General features: G+C 40.4%; 1 protein-coding gene across 5 annotated transcripts in view; it reads right to left on the minus strand.

The window, feature by feature from the left end:
• Positions 1-487: 487 nt before the first annotated feature.
• The window catches only part of neto1l (neuropilin (NRP) and tolloid (TLL)-like 1, like), a 62,316-nt gene continuing 47,376 nt past the window's right edge, over positions 488-15,427 (minus strand). For 2 of the 5 annotated variants that reach the window (XM_053859223.1, XM_053859219.1), the window contains 3 exons: positions 9,883-9,996; positions 7,920-8,544; positions 489-5,575 (listed from right to left, as the gene is read on the minus strand). In XM_053859223.1, coding sequence (XP_053715198.1) covers positions 5,515-5,575; positions 7,920-8,544; positions 9,883-9,996 — 800 coding nt within the window. In that variant the 3' untranslated portion in view covers positions 489-5,514. Of the gene's footprint in view, positions 5,576-7,919; positions 8,545-9,882; positions 9,997-15,427 lie in introns of all 5 variants that reach the window. The other 3 variants (XR_008414137.1, XM_053859220.1, XM_053859221.1) reach the window with 3 other exon arrangements.

The raw sequence follows: 15,427 nt of genomic DNA on the forward strand, positions 1-15,427 counted from the left end.
CAGTGTGGGATACAGCTCCCCCCTCCAGTTCTTCATCACCTTCTACAACAGGTTAAGAGCGTTTACAGCATGTTGAGTGTTGTCCCCCAAACCAAGCTACTACTAACCAATACAGTGGTACCTCGGTTTTCGGGATGAGGCGAGTCTGGGACAGAGCGTTACTTGGTTTATGACTTTGTCACAGCCAAACTGCACAGAAGCGCACATTCAGAGCTGGACACGCACCGGGCACCTCTTCACTTCTGGAGAGACGTCACTCACTCGGCAACCCCTCCCACATGCAGCGGCCACACACATAGACGAACAGCGCACCTGCAGCAGACACTCCACATTCATGGAACGCATTATTTCTTTTTCCATTCATTGTAATGGAAAAAAGTCGATTCAGATTTCGAACAAATTGCTTCTTGAACGGCCGTCTGGAACGGCTTGTGGTCGAGAACCGAGTACCACTGTACTACTTTTAAAACAATGGAGCTTGAGTTTCATTGGCGAATGGAGATACTAGAGGAAAATTATAAACCGAGTGAAAGCACAATGTTTCATGTCATCGTCGCTTTATTTCATACATCCCGTTTACATCAGCTCAAGAGAGTTTCCAGCAATTATTTGGATACAAAATACATCCAAGTAAAGAAATACAGAAATATACCTAAAAATAAATCAAATGAATCAGCGGCTCTTGGGAATACTCAGAGATATCAGAAACGTTGTCTTAAAAAAACCTGATTCGTTTCCCCAAATAACTTTACATTAAAGGTTTTCTATTAAAATCCAAAGTTCAGTCCCTTAGCTGGCGTTACAACAGCTACATGGCTCATCAATCTTTGCTGCTTAAGGAGCACAGGCAGAGAAAATGCACCTCTGTGGTCCAAGGAAAAGACAGAACTTAAATCCGGACATTTACAATCCTTTCCTTAAAATTCTCATCACAACAATCTACACTGTTTAAGTCGCACAGGGCAAAAGTTCACTCAAGATGCACAATGAAGAGAGACCTTAACTTCGAATGCAGTCAAACTTGGCAAGATGCAGGAAGAGGATGCATCTGTATGAAGTATCTGCAGAGAAATGAAAACACTATTACTGTAAATCTGTCCAACATCTTTCTGCTCTGCTGCCAGGGCAACGGGTGATTGATGCGGTTCAGACTTACTTAATTACAGAGTGTCTGGCTCCATCTATTTACTGGCAGAAGAGTTTGTGTTTGTCTGCGTTTGTGAAATAGACAGAGTGAAAACGGATTCTGTATAAACATTAATATTCATCCCAGAAAACCTTTCAGCTATTTGAGTGACTGACCTGACCTGGATGCATGATCTCTTTACTCTCTACTTACTCTGTGGTAAATATTCTAAACGCTACTTTTTATTACTGTCAGTGCAGCTGGATACTTTAAAGCACATGATTTTAAAAATGATGATTTTTGATTCTGGCTATACCAGATTAGAACACCAGCAACCAAAAACAGTTTTACACATTTACTTCAACACATTTTCTTCTTCTGATCATATTCATATTAATGACACCATATTATTTTTCATTGTAGTTATAAATGTTACTTTGCTGCGTTCAAGACAGACGTAAACAAACAGACATTAAAAAAGTGGCAGAAAACTGCAGCTGTAAATTAACATTATATTATTTATTATTGTCAGGGAAAGGAAACTTCATTGTAAAATGGCAGTGAGGGTTCACTAGGGGTCAGAGAGCCCAACCACTGTTTTGGAGAAAGCTTAAAGTCTTAAAGCAGGGGTCTCAAATGCAGTCAGTCTCTCTTCATGCAACGTCTGATGGGCCCAACTCACTAGCCGGCGTTCTAGCTTTACTTTAGAAGGGATTACTGAGTCAAGTCGTGTCAGGGTCCAGATGTGCCACTGATATTTGTAATGCTTTTGGTGGATATCTTCACCAACTGCTCAGTGAACCTCACCAGCATTTGTAGTCATGTTTCCTGTGGTTGTGTTATCACCAGTTTTTGGTGAAGCCCGGCCAGGAAACCAAGGCAACATATCCCAACACGATTTTCGTTTGGGGCTGGAGCTAAAAAGAGTCCTTAAAATTAAGGACTAATGCCACCAAAGCACTGGAGATATTACCATGTTGGTGATATTCAGAGGATTGAGATAGCATCAATAGAGAGGGGAAGAGAAAGAGAAACACACCGACGGACAGAGGGACCTTTCGGTCCTGCGATGCTGGGCTGTCAATACAAGGACAGCGCCCTGTGACTCCAGACTGATGTGGAGCCTCAACAGGGTCAACATAATTTTTCAACTAGTCAATGTTCTTATTCATTTAATTTTAATGCTGACCTTGTTTTGTGCTTGAATTCAAATCAAAGATCTAGATTGGATAAAACGGTTCAACTGTGTGAATTGGTTTCCGACCAATTTTAAGAAATGACCTGCAGAAAGGTAAACGTACAAGCCATGTTTCTGTTCTCGTCAGTGTTGACTCACTCTGCAAGTTTGTCAAGACTTGACCACTGATTTGAGACCCCTGTTTTACATTGAAAAAAAAATCTCCATTGCAATGCAGCCAGTGACTGCAGTGTGTCTGGCCTGGAGACAATACAAACTTAAAATGGGTGGAGCGGCGCACTGCAAACAAAAGCAGAGCAAAATTGATATTGTAGCAGTTTAACCATATGCCAGCTTATCATATTCTCACAACTAAATCATTGAATCATTTTCGAAAGAACCCAAGCATGATTTAAATCTTAATTCAAAGTTAATTCAAAAGTCCTCAGTTTACCAATGTCTTGGGCGCAGCAACAACCACTCTGTTTTGAAAAACCAACCGCAGCCAATGTGATAAACTATTAATGCTTATAATGTTGATTACTATTATTATTCGAATATATCTTGGCTATTATACTACATTAAATAAATAAAAATGTCGACTTTATTGACAAACTGTGCCATAAAAGTGTTATTGTTGTATTTTCTTATTTTAACCAAAAGGGCAATTTAAATATAAATAACATACATGTCATATATTGAACGCTACCAGAAGCAGTTCAGATTCAGGGCCATTGCTTTTGACAATAAAATTTCCAAAGCAAGAATAACTGGCTGATTAGATGATAAATAAGCTCGGTTAATAGATTTATCTGGTTATCAGGATTTATGTACCTCACACAAGTCAGTTTATATACATCTAGATGTCAATTTGAAACAAGAAGTTAAGATTTGATGCGTCACTAACACTACTGCGAGAAAAAGTTGCTGCTTAGTATTTATTATGACGATTACCTAAAAAAAAGCCATGGATGATTTAAATAACTAAAATCCTCATTTGCATTTCACCCGATATCACTTAGGGGTCAACAAACAGGTACTGCTCTACTTTTTGCCTTTAGTCTTTAATATGAAAGAGTGATTTTAGAAATGTGCAGAACTCCATGTCAGTTCTTTTGTCAGAATACCATCTCAAGTTCTGTGCATCACACTCATATGTTGATATGTTACGTTCATCATGAAAGAAATTAGAAACATTTTTTTACTAAAATGGCTTTTGTCAATTTTATTTGCTAAAATCCTACATAGTAATTTTTGAAAGGAATCTGTACTAAAGAAAGACATGCATTGGTATACCAAACTATAACGTGTGTGTCTTAGTAGTTTGGGGCGTTTATTCTTAGTAAATGTTAGCATATTAAGAGTTGGACTTTTTCATGCTCAAACAATGCACCTATGTTTTGTACTGCTGTTCGTACAGTTAAACAGAGTGGTGTGAATATCAACCAGTATTCTGTGACTGTTAGTAGAATAAACTTAAATGATGAGCAACTCGAAGTATATATAGTACAAATCCATGGCATGTAGAAACAAACTGAAATGAAAACAAACATCAGTGTTTCATCTAGCTAATGATCCATTTGTTTCAAGGACGACCGTGTTGTTGATCAAACACCGGTGTGTTCAGCTTCTCACGGGGAAACATATATTTTGGCTTTTCCTCAGAGTCCAGTCATCAGCAGCAGCATCATCATGCTGGCGCAAATCTCCACTCGGCTTTCTCAAATGACAGTGACGCTCGTTCGAACTGATCCAGGATCGCACTATTCTCAAGAAGTCTACATGATGGAGACAATGCAACATAATATAGAAAATAAGCACACAGACATACAAGACAGAAATATATCACACACGGACTAAACATTTTCATGTAGCACTTTGTGTGCGTGGTCCTGTCCAGGCAACCACAAAAAAATGATGTGGGCTACACTTTCTGTTGAAGCTTACAGTATTTCAACCAAATTTCGAAGAAAATTAAATACAATTACACTATTAGCTGTGGAGCCAATTGTCAATTAGAAGCATTATATTTCCATCAATCATTTGTATGTTCTAATCTCCTCTTAAGGTTTAAGGTTCCAGTCTTTGAAGTATTGCTTTTATCTATTGAATTATTTTGTTGACAAGAAGTGACATCCACATTTCTATTGCTTTACACACATTTATTTGAAATATTTTTTTGTTGCTATAAAAGAGATTTGCATTGTAATATTAGCAATCTTTAGAATGCTAACAAACACATTTTACTCATATTTTAAAGTGCACATTTAAACGGCATGATAATAAAACTGTCTCTCCTAAACCTCTTTAAGATTTAACTTGCACTTGGTGTTGTGTATTTGTTGTGTGTATATTTGTCTTCTTATATTTTACGGTTCGTGATTAAAAAAACTAAAAGTCAATTGTGTGGTAAACATTTTGCACATTGTTGATTTCGAATGACTGACGGTGCAAGTCTAATCATTGGACGGTAGGGGGCGCAAGCCCTCCATTTATTGGAACCGTATAAAATGATCGGGCTGCATGAGCACTATCTGACAGTAGAAACCACGTGAAGTGGCTGTCTAGAGTTCAGTTCAGTATAAACTTCCGTGATTCATTTAAAAATAAATGTCTTCAATTTGAAGTGTAGTCTTATGATGGCTGCCGGCTCTATCACGGACAACACACAAAATGTTACATACAGGCAAAAATGCTGTTCATAACATTACCAAACAAATAAAATATGACACTAAAAAAATACATAAATCATGCAAAACTATACTATTTTTGGCTCTACTTATTCTAGACCTTCCATGATGTGCTGGTGACGGGAAAAACCCCCACTGCACACAACCGCATTCATATTCAGATACTCATCCATCGGCTTGAAAAATATACACTTTAACAGACACAAATTAAACATAAAATGGTACAAAGGGTTCATGCTAATGGATTTCCACTGAGAACAAGATGCATGTCCCCCGGAAAAGAGAACATACAGCCAATTTAAGCATAACAGTCTGTTCAAAACAACATCACACAAAGGCCAAGATGGCTGCAAGCAGGAAATCCATCTTGGTGAAAACATCAAAAACTGCACACGAAAAGTGTAGAACAGAAAAATAAAAACTATGCACACAAAAAAATTATACAGTGAAAGAGCATGAGTTGAAGACAACATACAGAGATGTTGGTTGCTGGGTGATGGTTCTTACCTTGAGTGTGTCTCTTAGACCCTAGTTGTGTTGTACTCTGATTCATGTTTGCTCAAAGAGCCAATGAGGCAGAACCTGAAATGTCACGGCTCTTTCATTTAATGTCAAATTACTTTTGCATAGAAAGCATCATCAGAACTGATACGAGAAAAAGAAACACTTGTGCAATACTCTGCAGAAAAACCTCTCTGAGATCAACACTTGAAAGTGCATGCAGGAGAATCCCCTGTCACATAGTCATGTCACTGAAACGCATTAAGACTGGAGCTTCTCTTAACATAAATCAAACCTGAATAAATGGTGGACTCTATTCAAAAACAAGCCTATACTTTTGATTCCAGCATAGAAATATAAAGGGGCAGATTTACTAACATCCCGGTTTGCTTGTGCTAAAGCGTACAATACGTACTGTTTAGACATTTGCACAGAGGGTGGATTCAAGTGGCGAGTGAAACATGCCAGTTGCTAGCTTCAGATTCCTCAATGCTGTTTTTCAATAGCCACCCCGATCATGCCTGAGCTGGCCCGTGCATGATGGACAGTAGTGGGCTCTCCGTTGGAGATCACCTTTAGTTACCCATAGTTTGGGCTGTGTCCCGGTTGTGTTTTTCGATCTTTTTTTTTTGTCGCATTTTCAAAGCCCTTACAAGCAGTCGCGCTTGGAGAGACACTAGCACATGAAACTAAATGGCCACATGTCCACCTACAGTTTTAAATGGATATTATTATTCCACAGTGCTTGAATCGTAAAAAAATATAGAAATTAAACACACAAAAAAACGATTGTCTTTCAGACTCCGCTCCACTATATTCAGGATAGATGTTTTCTAGAGTTTTTTTCAGGATGTGTGGTCACCATAATCTCATTAAAGCGATAAATAGAGGTCAGGCAAACATCCCTCTGTTAAATACATAATGGATCTAACTACCTCCTTTTGTGCAATAACCTCCCCATCTGCTACAATGTTTCTGTTGTTTGTTTGTATAGTTTACATATAGGTCATTCTGTTTTCTGTTTCGGGCTTTTCTTTGCACTAGTAGTATTGTTTTTGCGCTCATTAGTATTTTGTTATTATTTGTTCCGGACATTTCGTTGCCAAGGTCTCACAGCTGCTTTTTTGTGCAATGACGATTAAAAGAAATCGAAGTCTCATCTCCAGACCATTGGTCACTCACTGGGACATAATGTTCACAGAACTTTGAGTTGAGCACGACAACTTCATCTCTGTCGGTCCCTTTGTCAAATTTTGCATCAATGCAAGGACGAATAATTTTTACGACAATTCCAATGGAAATGGCACATGACCAATGATTATTTGCATGTGACATCAGAACCATGACTATCTCACTCCCGAGGCGTAGACTAGAAACTATTTGCAAGTGGAATTTTGCGTCCACTGTCGATGCCAAACCCAGCCTTCCGTGGAATGTTCACGCATGGGTGTTTCAATAGGGTCAACTGTGTCCCCTCCAGTCTAAAAGGTGGGGTTGGGATCAGGACACTTGGTATATGTAGCACCCTAAATGGCTAAGCGTGTTAGTCGTGGTGCAAATTCAGGGTGGAAACAGTGCCACTCACACTAACCCCAACATCCCTCTTACTTTTACGTGACGTCAGGCTATGTCGTGCTAGGCAAAACATGCTTCACTGTAAAGCCTGACGCACCAACAAGTAACGTGGAATGCTAACCTCAGCGTAATTCTGAGTGCAAAAGTTCACTTGAGAATAATCGCCATTTGATGCAAAAGCAGTGAGAATGTATTGGTCAGAATGTGCAAAATTACGATGCAATTTCATCTGCAATAGCTTGGTAAATCTGACAGCCGGTGATAAATATACTCAGTTCCACTTCCTCCTCTTAGACAAGAAGGGGTTCGTATGTGTTTCAAAATACGCAAGTGCTAGTAATTCTGCCCAAGTATTTGGATCATAACCCCAAACTTCATTTCCAGCTATTCATATAATATAATATAATATAATATAATATAATATAATATAATATAATATAATATAATATAATATAATATAATATAATATAATATAATATAATATAATATAATATAATATAATATAATATAATATAATATAATATAATATAATAATACTGACCTAAATCAGTTCATTGTGACACTTAAAAATTGCTTCAAGAAACCTGATCGATGTCATTTATGTGATCAAGTATGAGCATGCAATGGGGTGCTTAACTGTATTATAAAAACACTCTTGCTGGAGAAATCAAAAGGCTTGAACGAAAAGAAGCACAGAGGTTCAATGAAAAAGAAGCTTGCTTTCATAAACGTTAAAATAATCAGATGATAACAAGACAAACAAAAGAGTCAACAGAAAGTACGAAAACCATCGCAAATCTATATCTCTAAAAAGTTGAGTGCGTCTCATCAGAAATCTATGGATACTGACCGCTGTACTGCCTTCTCGTGGCGTGAAAGCCGGTGGCTGGTGGTGGGAATTTCTTCCAGGTCATCGTCCAGGTCACATCCGTTGTCAGCCGCTTCCTGTGAGTAGCTGTGCTTCATGACCAAGATGCTCCTGCGGTTCCCTGTGGTGGGCAACAACGGTCTCACTGACATCGGCGGCTGAGGAAGGTCAGCCAGCAAAGTGGCAGCCGCTGCTTCACGAGCGCTCAGGTTTCCGCGGCTCCCTCGCCCACTGAGAGACAGCTGAGACAAGTGGGCGGAGCCCGGGTTCGACGATCCACAGTGGTGGTCGTGGATGCAGCGAGAGGAGGCACGGCGGAGAGCGTGGTAGTTCTCAAAGTCTTCTGCGAGGTCCACAAGGTCGGCCGAGGCTGCCGTGGCGGCCGTGGCACTCCGTAAAGTACACAACTCGTAATGAGGCGGCTCAAAGACCTCTTGAAACATGGTGGGGTCAAAGTCCTCACGCCGCAGAATGTACTTTTTCCGTGGCTGCTTTATCTGGACGATGACCGAGACGATGAGAAGCAGGAGAACGATGCAACAAGTGACGCCAATTATGGTCCCGTTTGTGTTGTTGAGGTTGTCCAGGATGTTGGCTTTCCTTTTCTCTGTAGGAACCAGGAAAACAGTGAATCAGACAACAACCACTGTATATAAATTTCATCAAACGTTGGTCTCCACTCTAAACCCTCGTTTTATCTGAGGCATTTCAATGGTATTTACCTAAATAGAGAAATGAATAAATAAAGAAGAGGAGGCTAGATTCCATCCATAAGCTCACACTGTATGGTTCCTGTTTGACCTGGAAATAGGGTTGCCACCCGTACCTTGAAATACAGAATGGCCCCATATTCGATGTGTATATGAAGTGCCTCTATAGGTGTCCTGAACACACCATGGTGCTGTGTGTCTCTCCTTTAGTGAGTGAAGAATCCACATCTCTGTACCTACCTGCCTAATTTAGTCATAGAACCAGAACACTTTTAAGCAAAGAGTTTGACTATTTTCTGACGATTGTGACTCAAAGTGCAGTAACATGTCGCGTTTTTGTGACAGAGAAAGGAAAAAAAAACCTCTTTTATTAAATGTTTCATGATTGGTATTATGAGTGCATCAAAACCACCCATTTGTGGACATAATTGCAAATAATTTGAAGACCAAGCTAATGTATAATAATTATAATAATAATAATAATAATAAACCTCAACTCTTTTCTTACATGTATTGATGACAAGCAGCCAACAGGTTTATCGCTAACATGTTTCTTTCACTTTTCTCAGAAAAACACCTTGAAGAGACGGAACTTGTCTTTCTCCATTTTCAACATTTAATGTATTACTCCAGTATGTAATCTTATTAACTGCAAGATTGGGGCCATTACATTCAGGACCCGCCAGTCGGATGGAGATAAGACATTTCCGTCCAACACTCTATCAATTCCAATGAAAGTTACAAAGCGTAACTGAGGCTAACCGTGTGTAAAAAGGCGATCTGTGAGGAGATCCCTGACATTTCAATACTGGACGAAGGCTTGGCAGAGCGCACACCTCTTCTATGACCGCTAATGGTTACATTTAAGAGAGAAAAGGAACGAGGAATAAATCCTGACAGTTTCCTGCTAATGAGGACAAATGTAATCTTGCATTACAGGGAAGGGAGGGATGCCAATGACAGTAACAGGATTAGATACATGGCCTTTTCTGGCTGAATTTTCAACACCTGTAGGCTGAAGATTGAAGTGTGGGGAGGTTTTCCACTGGCTCAGGAGGCACAAACAAGGTGCTCTAAAGTCACATGTATTCTATGTAAGAAACTGCAAATGACATAAATGTAAACAGAAGACGACCCTTGAGGTAAGAATCATATCATCTATGAAGTGTTATTCACAAAGACTTACATATCCTGCCACTCTCACGCATCGTGTTTTAACTTGGAGACTTTCTTACCCTTGCACTGATTCTCGTCCCAGGGGTAGACGCAGTTCTGCATGCCGTTGCAGACCAGCGTGCTGTTGATGCACATGTTGCTGTGGCAGAAGAAGGCATCTGCATCACACGGAGCTAAAAAAGAAACAACGGCTGGTCATTAATCATCAAGCTATGTCAAGACAAACGCGATTACGATGAATGTAAGTAGGGCTAATGCATTATGCGCTCCTTAGAATGCATTTTATCCATAATCTACGCGGTGATTCATGTTTGTCGTTTGTGCTGCCTTGACATCCAGGTGGAATAAGTGTAAAAGAGTGGATTTATATGGCAGGATTTCCGCCGGGATTTTGTGAGACTGTGGGAAAGGAAGGGAAAGTTTTGACTTTTCCTCAGTTGGTGACAATAAAAATGCCAGTTTTTAAATCTCTACAATCAGCAGCCGACCGTCTAATCACATGTCTGACTGGAAGGCACAACTTGAGGTCAGCGACTTCAGTCATTGTGATGTTTCTTCCTGGATTTTTCCACTAAAAGCCACCATAATCATGTCCACTTCCAGGATGCGTTACATCTTATCCACATTATTTCGATGTTTTCTCTTCGTTTGAGCACATGAGACTTCAACTTAAAAAAGACACAATTTTTCTGAAGGCGTGGCGGTGCGCTGCTATCGTTCACATGCAGCGGAAAGCCTGTACGGACTCTTCAGAAAGGCAGAAGGTTTACTTGGGACCTGAGCTTCTCTTGCTTTGAACTTTGATTTCTTACATGCACTTGTTTGAGATCACTTCTAAAAAGCTATTACTCCGCCCACTTGGATTTTTGTAGGTGTCCAATGAGAAAACCAAACAAAACCCCAAAAAAAAGAAAAATCAGTGTTACACTTTGGATGGTGAAAACACTCCTAGTTGGCTTTAAGTCAACATTTGACCCCTCAAACTCATGGCTCCAGCAAACTCAAAATTGCCCATCCTCCAAAGTAATCTATTAAGAACTGTTTGAAAGCTAAGTCAAAATTAAATCACTACTAATACAAATTACACTGCTACAACAAATTACAAAAAGACAAAACACTCCAAATTTATCCTCCAACAATGACAACATATAAACGACAATTAAGACACTTACTCCTGAAGAAATGAAAGTTATTGACAAATATTAATGTGTTTTAAATCCTAGCACTGGTGTGAGTGAGATTTTAACATCCCTGCCTGAAAATATCATTTCGCTTTCAGGCATGATAGTATTTTCAATAAACTCTTGGAACCTTTGACCTTGACTTCCTGTCTGAATTCTCTGGAAAGGGTGATGGGCAAACCTGGGACAAAAAAGATAAAAATAAGTTGCACAGCAGAAATGTGCTTCAGTGGCAAGCCTGCCGATAAACAGCCCTCAACATCGGGTCTCCGGAGTCAGGGCTGTGTTCTCTCACCATGGCTCTTCTCTCTGTACACTAACTGCTTCACCTCCAGCCACGAGTCCGTGAAGCTGATCAAGTTTGCGGACGACACCACCATCATCAGGCTCATCTCAGATGGAGATGAGTCGGCTTACAGGAGGGAGGTGGAGCGGTTGGTGTCCTGGTGCAGCCACAACAACCTGGAGCCCAACGCTCAGAAGACAGTGGAGATGGTCATCGACTTCAGGAGAGTAACAGTTTCTCTGTCCCCTATCATGTTGGCTGGTTTATCTATTCCTTTTGTAGACTCCTTCTGCTTCCCAGGAACCACCATCGCTGAGGATCTCAAATGGGAGCCAACCATCAGGTCCCTCATCAGGAAGGCCCAGCAGAGAATGTTCTTCTTGAGGCAGCTACGAAAACTACGACTGCCGACAAAGTTGCTGGTGGAGTTCTAGACAGCCATCCTCCAGTCCATCCTCACCTCCTCCATCACTGTCTGGTACAACAGCGCCACCTCCAGGGACAAGAGCAGACTGCAGCACATCGTACGTTCTGCTGAGAAGGTGATCGGTTGCAGACTGCCACCTCTTCAGGACCTGTATGTCTCCAGGACCCAGAGACATGCAGGTGAGATCAGAGCCGACCCTTCTCATCCTGGACATGGACTGTTTGTTCCTCTTCCCTTACTTCAGTACATTAATTTAGGTACGCATCACTCTTGTCACTGGCAAAAGCCCTTTAATCTTCACCCTAAATGTCCACCTCCATCAGTAAATCATCTTCTCTACCCAGTGTTCTCACTGTCTGGAGCAGCTTCTTGCAGCGCTCACGCCGAACACAACGCACAGCAAACCCATGATGCAAACATTACCTGCCCTCACAAAGCAGCGCGGCACATAATGCCATGTCTCCAACACTGCATGACGACAACACAAGGGCAGGAACACACATCACCATGACATGGTAATAAAATCACTGCCATAATGTCACGGGCTCCATCTTCCTATAGCGACATAACTCAAGGCAAGGTGCCCTTGATCTTAACAAGCAATCAAACTAATGCACCAGCAAACTGATTGGCCTGCTCTTTGTTACCACTGAAGAACAGTCTCACACGAAGTTAAACACACAAATGGATTCGATATAATCTAAAATACTGTGGATGCAAAATATCGAAACTCACGAGTTAATTGACATTTCAGAACATTACAAAAAAATAATAAATTCTTACAAATGTCAATATGTGTTTAAGGAACTCTGTTGCCATACAGTCCCCCATGTATCTTCAAGAAAAGAATGGGAACAAAACTTTTTATTTTTTTATTCATTAACTGTGAAAACAATTACCTTTAAGGTGCTTTATAACCATTTTGTTATTATTATTTTCTTCCTCCTCTTTTGTTCTTTTAGTAATGAGTGAACAATTGACCAGATCAAAACATCCACAAAGACTTGCTTCTTGAAGTCCAAAGCCCGAGCTGAAATACCATTTGGCAGTGCGATGAACAGGCATTAGTTCACATGGATTGCAAGCTGCAGCACATTGATGTCGTGAAAAGGACTGAAGCAGATTAAATCGAAAGGTGTCAAGATAAACAATAAATACAAGTTACCCAATATACAGTACGTATTCTACAGATGCTCAAGGGTCTGTTGTTTCTCTGTTCACTCAGCGGGATGTGAAACCATCCAACATCTATTAGTTACACCTTTCCTTTGTCACTGCTTGTGCATATGGCACTAGGTACTAAAGCTGCTTGCTTGCACTGCAATGAGGCTGTGAATTATTTGACAGTAATATAGCTGTGGTGTGACAATGTTTGCATCTCGATGGAATAATAACACACCAAATTAGAGTGACTTATATCGATCTTCACGTCCATCCCAATCCAAGTGGGTCTCTGCCACTGTGGCCCCAGTCACTCTGTTTTTCAGCCATTCCTTTACTTGACTCTTGCACTGAGCTTCAGCACCAAACATGTGACAGCTCAGCTGAAACAAACCAGCAGAGGGAGCTTCGCCCCCAGGCCCAGAGGCTAAATAAACACACTGCAGGGCCAAACTGGAGCATATACTACTCTGATCTACTGAATTAATTTCAAAGCATTCTGTAATAAAACCAGCCGTCTGTCTCCTCATGACTGTAAGCTATTACTGCAGGCGTATATTTAATCCTTAATGAATGAAACATCAGAGGCAACACATGCTTTTGGCAGCGGATCCTGGTTTCTGACAGCCACTTCTCCCTGCTATTAAAACATCCTGCGATGTCCACGATCGTAACACATAGCTGTATTCACGCAAGGAAATTTCTTTGCCACTCTGACCTGCACTCAAACTGTGGCCACTGTGATGCACTAACTTTATGTTTTAATCGACTTATCAGCTTCACTTTTTCCATTGATTTTTGTGACTAGGATTTTAAAATCTGACAACAACAACTTCTTTGAAAACCACACTGGGAGTGAACAGCTCTTAAAAGCAACTGCTTCCAGTGGGAATGTCAGAATGTGAGCAAACATTTAAAGCCTTATTATACTGCGTTCTTTAGACACTCATAAGCACTTAGCTTTTTAGAAAAAAAACCCCCAAAACTTAACTAAAAAAACAAACCAAGCAAAAAAACAATGTATTCTGCAAATAATCTGTCAAATGGTGAATTGTTGCCATACAAGTGCATTGAGGACATTATGGTCGGTTTCCCAACACACCTGTATATCTTTTGTGGGAAAGTAGATTTCACACTTAACATAATTCCGAGCAAACTCTATTAAACAATCTTCATTCTTTTCACCACCATGTGCTTGACTTTTCACCTTCAGGTTTCTTGTTATGTGGAGCCTATGTCTCGCCCATCTACTTCTGCCTCATGGGACCTACACCAAGTTATCAAAAAATATGAGCGGAGGTCAATGGAGGGATAAGTTATTTTCTGTCAATATGATCTCACATATGATGTCTGTGAATGTGAAAGACACATTCTAATGCCGTGAGAGCACAGCTTTACGACCAGCATCCATAGTTATTTTAGGTTTTGTGTGATCTGAAGTGGAGAACTATAATGCTCACATGCAGGCTCTTACTCGATAGTCAGCCGAGTGAGAGCCTGCATCCGCGAAAGGGTCAGGGTATGTATTTTTGCTGTCTACTAGCTTTGATACCAGTACCTTTAGTATCTGCTGGAGTGCTGGAGCAGTCGGATTCTGCTGTGATGCCGTTCATGTGATCTTTGATTTGTAGTCCAAATAACTGAGTATTTTCACAAACAAATAAATCATAGATTACACAACAAACGTAGTCGAAACCCACATCAATATTTATCATTTAAGTTGAAGTACAACATATGTGTGGAACTCTCCCCATAGACTGCCATTCTTTTATTTCTGATCTTAGGTCCCATGGCTCAACCATAAGGGGCGGAGACTTATATTCCTTATATCCCGAGATTCTGTGACCTTGGAGTTTGTTTATTTTTTTATATGGTTTATGAATACATATTTATAATATACTTTATTATTATTGTCTACATGATTTTTGTATCTGGCAAGATACTGGCTAATGGATCACATCATGTGACTATCTCAGTGAACCTGCATCAATGGACTAGCTCCGCATCAACAGTTTGCCTTGTTCGGTTTCTTCATAGATTGTGATACTAACATCCAAGGACACACCGGACACAGCTGCCTTGCATGTGCCATCGTGTCTCTCGCATAGATTTCACCAAAGCAGGGGAGAAACTAGTTCTCTGTTACAAAACAAAAGCGTCTGTATGTCTTACTCAGGAAAACAATTGTTCACAAAGTTACAAGAAAAAGATTGAACTGAAATCTCTCAAAAGAAAATGTCCTTCTTCAACTGTTCTTCGTGGGAATAGAGATATCTTCCAGACAGGACTAGATGACAGCGGGGTTGCCTTTAACTCACTCTGTTGTGGAAGTGCCGGACATTACACACATCACAGCCTCAAGCCTCAACAGCTAGTGCCTGAGTTTGTTCCTCCCTGTCACCGCGGGGTTCCTGATCAAAGGAAACTCGCGCAGAGTGTGTCACAGGATCTGCTGTGAATTGGCAGAGCACGGCCGAAAGGGCCACACGACGCAGAAGTGTCCGATATAAATTGGCCTTGAGGGTTATACCAGAGGTAGATCTTTTTAC

Source organism: Synchiropus splendidus, chromosome 3 (genome assembly GCF_027744825.2).
Source record: "Synchiropus splendidus isolate RoL2022-P1 chromosome 3, RoL_Sspl_1.0, whole genome shotgun sequence".
NCBI classification, from domain to species: Eukaryota; Metazoa; Chordata; class Actinopteri; order Syngnathiformes; family Callionymidae; genus Synchiropus; species Synchiropus splendidus.